This window comes from Rhagoletis pomonella, unplaced genomic scaffold, assembly GCF_013731165.1.
Source record: "Rhagoletis pomonella isolate Grant_MI unplaced genomic scaffold, Rhpom_1.0 Rhpom_scaffold_08921, whole genome shotgun sequence".
NCBI classification, from domain to species: domain Eukaryota; kingdom Metazoa; phylum Arthropoda; class Insecta; order Diptera; family Tephritidae; genus Rhagoletis; species Rhagoletis pomonella.
The window spans coordinates 1-6598 of record NW_023467452.1 but is presented as its reverse complement, the minus strand read 5'-3'; the positions used below and the strand labels follow the sequence as shown (position 1 = coordinate 6598).

Here is a 6598-nt window from a genome sequence, read left to right as displayed (position 1 = left end):
AGGATCTAGCTTTGAGCTGGCAGGATCTAGCTTTGAGCTGGCAGGATCTAGCTTGAGCTAGCAGGATCGCCATGTAAATATTGGAAGGAGTTTAGTATTTTCTTAGCTCTACAGCCGCATTTAGGTGAGCATTAAAATGCCCCACAATGATTCCAAAAGTAAAACGCAAGTAAAAACGTTGAGTCTTAAAGTTGGAATGTTTTATTCGGCTCATCGCCGTTCTTTTATATGCTTACAATCTACCTTATGAGTAATCTAATTTACAAACTTACATTTCTAAGTTGTTAGTCATGCTTATGATTCTACGTTGTTGTGCATGCATACATAAATGTATATGGGTTCAATCGAGTTTATGTTATTGGAGAAGTGCAGCGCAAGCTAAATTGATTTGAGTACTTTGGCCTAGTTATTGCCAAAAGTATATTGAACTTTTTACTTAATATTGTGTGAACATTTTGTTTTGCTTAGCTGTCATGCTACACCTCCTCTCTTTAAAAGAATGCTCATACATTTGGGTTAATGTATGAGTATTCTATTTCAATGACTTATTCAGTAACAATTAATTATTAGGTAATAAAATGTTTGGCTCACTTAGCTTATCGTTTATTGTTATGCTATTGGAAAAAGGTTTTCTTACTTTATTTTGTTTACATTTGTTTCACATGTGTCTTTATTGTACTGACTTTTTTTGTATTTTGAACATGATATGTTGTATTTAGTTTTCTTTGGTTTGTGTGCCTGTTTATTAAAATGGATAAATGAGTGTTTATTGTTTGGTTGTTTTTTTTTTTTTGTTATTACTAGTGGAGTTATATTGCTTTAAGTCTATTCTTATGAATTATAATTTCTTTATTGTTTTTATTACTATTTCCTATGCTATGCGGTATTAAAGTAAAATTGTTGTTCTCATCGATATTTTTAACTTTGTAGTATCCGTTATATCTATTTTCTAACTTATGGGAGGCCTCTTCTCTAACTAATACTAAATCTCCTATGTTTATTTCCTTACTATAGCTACTTTTATCATAATTTGTTTTTTGTTTTTCTTTAGCCTCTTGGACTAATTTCCTAGCTCTTTGCTGTGCTATTTGAAGTCTATATTTTACTTCTTTGTCATAAGCTTCGTGATTGTACAATGGGCTGATTTTATTTTCTTTTAAAAAATCGTAGTTCGGTGGGTTTTTTGCAAATATTAGTTCAAAAGGACAATATTTATGTGTGGTTGATGGCGTCGTATTGTAACAATACGTGAAATACCTGAGGTATTCATCCCAATCATCTTTGTCACTGGATATGTATGAACGTATATATTCATTGAATGTCCGGTGACTGCGTTCTACAGTACCCAAAGTTTGATGATGATACGGTGTTGAAGTTTTATGTTCAATTTTTAACAGTTTGCACAGTTCTTTGAATAAGTTGTTTTTGTATTCTGTGCCCATGTCCGTCATTATTGTATTCATGCGTCCATAAATCAAAATGAAATTATCGAACACTGCTTTAGCGACTGTTGTTGCGTGTTTGCTTGGGACTGGGATCGCTACCAAGTATTTGGTTAGGTCACATATGATGGTAACTGCATATTCGTTTCCATTTATCGATTTCGGTAATGGTCCGACTGTATCGATTTGTACAATATCAAATGCCTTCGGAGGTGTCTCCGTTATTGTCATTGGTTCTTTTATATGCTTATTGGTCTTATTCTTCTTGCAGTGGATGCAGTTTTTTATGTATTTTCTTATGTCGTTTTTCATATTCAGCCAGCTATACTTCTGCTTGATTTTATCTGTCATGCGATTTATTCCTGGGTGGCCACCACTAATAGGATCGTCATGATATTTGTGCAGAATTTCTTTTATTTTCCCGGGATTTGTCACATATATAACCTCTGGGGTTAGAGCGATTGTGAGCTTTTTGGGAACTTTGTTACCCATTTCTATAAATTTGCCTACTGCAGTATAATTACTTTTAAACAATTTGTCCCCTAAGGACAACTGTATTTGTACAAGTCCTAAATTGCCGGCTTCTCTTTCAAGCCTGGTAAAGAATTGTCCTAGGTCAATCTTATCCTCAACAATTAGGTTGCTTGTATCCAAAGTGCTACAAATTTTCTTTCCTTTTTTGAAATATAATTTCGGAGGAGTGAAAACGAGCTCGACATGTCTTTTTACTTCAAATTTATTTAGCGCTTCGTAAATTTTGGGGTTCTCTTTGTGACTTTCTTTATTTTCGGCATTACTGCTGGTCTGTTTCGCTGCTGATCTTGTTGTTATTTTTAATATTTTACTTGCTTCCACTGACATATCTTTTAAGTTTGTAATTGTTATGCGGGATAATGCGTCCGCAATATGATTTTCTTTTCCGGCTATATACTCCACTTCAAAATCGTACTCTTCTAAATCGAGTCTTACTTGTGTCAGCTTAGATGAAGGGCTCTTCATCGAGAATAGGTATGTTAAAGGACGATGGTCAGTTTTAACTAGAAATTTTCTGCCATAAACATATGGTCTGAAGAAGGTTATGACCCAATGGATTGCGGCCAATTCTTTTTCTATTGTGGCTTTGTTGGTTTCACCTTTGGTGAAGGACCTAGAAGCGTAAGCAATTGGTAACTGTTTGCCATTATGTTCCTGACTAAGGACTGCCCCACAAGCGTACCCACTAGCGTCTGTTGTTATGCAGAATTCTTTAACGAAGTCTGGGTATTGCAAAAGTTTTGGACTAATTAATGCTTCCTTTAAATAGGCAAAAGCTTTTTGACATTCTTCTGTCCATTCGAAGGAAACATTATTTTTGCAAAGCCTAGTTAATTTTCGTGAGTGTTCTGCGAAATTCGGTACGAATCTTCTGTAATAGCTGCAGAAAGCTACGAATCTCTTAACTTCATCCGCTGTTTTTGGTGTTGGGTAATTTTGAACTGTTTCAAAATTGCTCGGGTCGGGTAATATTCCCTTGTTTGTACATTTATGTCCTAAATAAGTTACTTCTTGGCTGAAAAATAGGCATTTATCTGGATGTTATTTTAGGTTGAATTTTCTGCAAGTGGAGAATACGTCTCTTAAATTTTTTAGCATGTGGTTTTCAGAAAACCTAATACAACTAAATCATCCATGTAGAGAAATGCTTGAGATGGCTTGAGGCCTGCAAATGCTAGGGTCATCGTTCTTTGGAATGAATTCGGTGCTACTTTTAATCCGTAGGGTAGTCTTTTGAATCTATATGTGCCATTATCGGCTGTAAATGAGGTTATATCCCTGGAGTCGGGGTGTAATTCGATTTGATGAAAACCTGACATAAGGTCTAGGCATGAAAAATATTTTGCTCTTCCAAGTTGATCTAAAATATCGTCAATTCTTGGAAGTGGGAATTTGTCTGCTGCTAGCTTTTTATTTACCTGTCTGTAGTCTACCACTAATCTCCATCTTTTTTTCTGTTTTACCTGGGAGTAATTTTTTAGGGACTAATAAGATTGGGCTATTATATTCCGATATGGAGGGTTCTATTATGCCATCTTCGATTAACTTATTTACTTGTTTGCTTATTTCTCCTTTTTGCGTTTGAGGCAATCTATAATTTTTTATGTAAACAGGAGTGTCATCCTTCATGTATAATTTTTGTTTGTAGAAATTATTAGAGGAAATTGGTTCTGTTTCTAGTGCAAATATGTCTATGAATTCTGTGCATAGTGTTGTTAGTTGAGCGTTGACAAATTGTGGAAAGTTTTTTGTTAATCTTTTTAATTTCTCTGTATCATTGCAATTTTTATCGTGTGTGGTTGTTTTAATTAGTGTGTAATCGTCTAAATTTTCGGTATTGATCTTGTAATTTTGAATAGTTGTGTTTTTATGTGTTGTGTTGATAATTCTAACAAAAGTTTGATCTTTATTTGTGATAGTGTTTGCTATGAAAATGCCTTCAGATAATTGTTGGTGTGGTATGAAGATGTTTTTGTTATCGGTGTTTACTTTGACTTGTCTAATGACTTCAGATCTAGCAGGGATAGTAAGTGTGTTGACAGACAGACAATTTGTTAGGTGCATTGTTATTGTTTGGGGGAAATCATATGGCCTTAGGATTAATTTATCCTCTGTTTTGCCATAATCTAAAATACAATTGTATTTCTTTATGAAATCTAGTCCTAATTGTGCCTAATGTGCTAGTTATTCCTTGACCAATGCCCTTTAAATCTGTAATTTGTTCTTTATTAATTTTGTGAGTTTTACTAATTTGATGCATTTTTATAATGGAAATGTCGGCTCCCGTATCAATTAAAAAATTTGAAATCGAATTATTTAGGGATGTCCTTGTGGATATATAGCTGTTTAGATTTAGGTTCAGTACACATATTTTTCTTTCTATTAATTTTGAAGTGGAGCTTCCTGGTTTTCCGTCTGGGTGCAGCTGCGCACATTGCGGGTCTGGTTGTAGGATCTATTGACGTTTTGGGCTTGTGATCCTCTTCGGTTATTATTATTATTGCTGTACGACCTCGAGTTATTGCTGTATCTCGGTTGTGGTCTGAATCTCCGATTTTGGTAATTTCCATAGTTGTTACTTCGGTATCCTCCCCGGAAATTGTTCCTGTACTGACTCTGTTGTCGTACGTTCAAAATTGTATTCGAGCTGCCTGTTATTTCGGTACAGCTATTGGTGAACTTAGAGATCGCATCGTTCATTGTTGTGAACGTTCCCGCTTGCATTATCATTTTAACATTATTGTTGGAGCTGTTTTTACACATTGCCTTAACGGCTGCCTGTGTAGAATATCTCGTTGCTAAGTCTGGGTTTAATCCATCCGAGATATATGCTCCTTCTAGTGATCTGGTAATTTTTTCTATTTCCGCTGTGTATTGGTTAGCAGTTTTATTACGTTGTTGAACGTTTAGAAGTTTAGCGGTTAAAACCTCTACCGATTCACCTTTTATCGCGTTTTTGAGTTTTGTTTTTATTTGTCCAATCGTGTTTTCATTACTGATGAAGTTCCTTGCCGTTCCTTTTAGCTTGGTCTTTATCATTGTTATTGCTAAAAGTTCGTGCTCATCCTTGATTTGATCAAGTATGTCGAGGGCATCTAAGAAGCTGTGTAAGTTTTCTGGCTTCCCATCAAACTCTGGGAGTACTGACGAGGCGGTTTTAATGAATTCGACTACTGTTTGTACCATTGTGACGTTTATGGTTGGGATGTTTACTTTTTTTGGTGTCTTCCCCTTGACTTAAAGAGGGTGATGGAGTCCGGCTTCGGACGCGTTCTGACAGAAGTAAGTTAAAATCAACCTGGAGATTCTCCTCTAATGTGGTTGGTATTGTTACTTCTATATTGTGTCTAGCTAACGAAGATACAAGTTTAACTCGTACTGCAATGAAAAATTGGTAAGCTTCCTTTTGGTGTTCTGTGGTAAGTACGCGATTTGCTACATTGATCACCTGTCTAATGTTATTAAGGGCTTCCAAGATTATGTTCAAATGTTTTACTATAGTTTCCGTTGTTATAGGAATACTCTTATTTATACATTTGTATGATTTACTAGCTTTAGTTTTTTCGTCAGTTAATGTGTCATGGATTTCTTTCCATTGATTCATTTCTGGTTTAAAACTTTTGGCATTTTTCAAAGTTCATTATTTTTATTGAGAGAGTTATACGCGTTGTTGTACATTGTTTAATTGTCTCAATTTGTTTTTAATGTAATTTTTTATCAAGATTACCATTGCGACAATTAAACATGTAGCTACGCATGCAAAAGCGGTCAACCACTTATCGGGAACTTCTTCCTTGTTTTCTACGATAGGATGTGGTTGATATTTAATTACTTTAGTTTCGTAGGTGTTTTCACCTGAGGTTTCTTTTCCTACTTCGTATCCTGCTATTCCTATTAATATGCCGTTTAGTGCAATTTTCCACCAAGTCATTTTTATGTTAATAATATTTTACGGTTGAGAAAAAAAAAATGAATGAGAAAAACAATTTTCCTTTTTATTATTAGTTCTTGTTTTTTAATTTAATAAAAAAATTTTTTTTTGTATTTTTATTAGTTATAGCTATCTTATTTGTGCTAACATTCTCCTTGTTTCTTCTTCCCTAGTTTTTGGATTTATGACGTCTACTAAGGTGGTTTCCCTGTTCATACTATAAATTTCCTAATGATCCTTTTGGTGGTTCTGCGTTGTTGTTGTTGCTGGGTTCCACCCATTTTTGTGCAGATCTTTTAGTTTGGTTATCAACTTCTTCTTTTGTTGCCCACGACTGATGTTAATTATTCGCTGTAGTTCTGCACATTCTTTTTGGTGCCTTCGCTTTCTACCTCCACGTTTTTTGGGTTTATGTTCGCAGCTTATTCGTTGCCTAAACTCTTGTAAGTTAGCTTTTCGGCGGTTTTGCCTTTGCCGGTATTCCTCTAGGGATATTGGTTTGGGTCCTATTACAATTTTTGTAGGGATGTATTTGAGGTATTCTTCTGCGTTTTTCGATCCTTCCGGAACGTATTCCTCTACCATAATGTACTGGCAGGGTCTTGATAGAGTTGGCAGGGTCTAGATTTGGGTTGGTAGGATCTAGCTTTGAGCTGGCAGGATCTAGCTTTGAGCTGGCAGGATCTAGCTT

General features: G+C 35.2%; 1 protein-coding gene across 1 annotated transcript; it reads right to left on the bottom strand.

The window, feature by feature from the left end:
* Positions 1 to 4358: 4358 nt before the first annotated feature.
* LOC118756126 (putative uncharacterized protein DDB_G0267716) lies at positions 4359 to 5162 on the bottom strand. The gene has a single exon (XM_036490914.1). The coding sequence runs from the start codon at positions 5160 to 5162 to the stop codon at positions 4359 to 4361; it is 804 nt and encodes a 267-aa protein (XP_036346807.1).
* Between the last annotated feature and the right edge of the window lie 1436 nt (positions 5163 to 6598).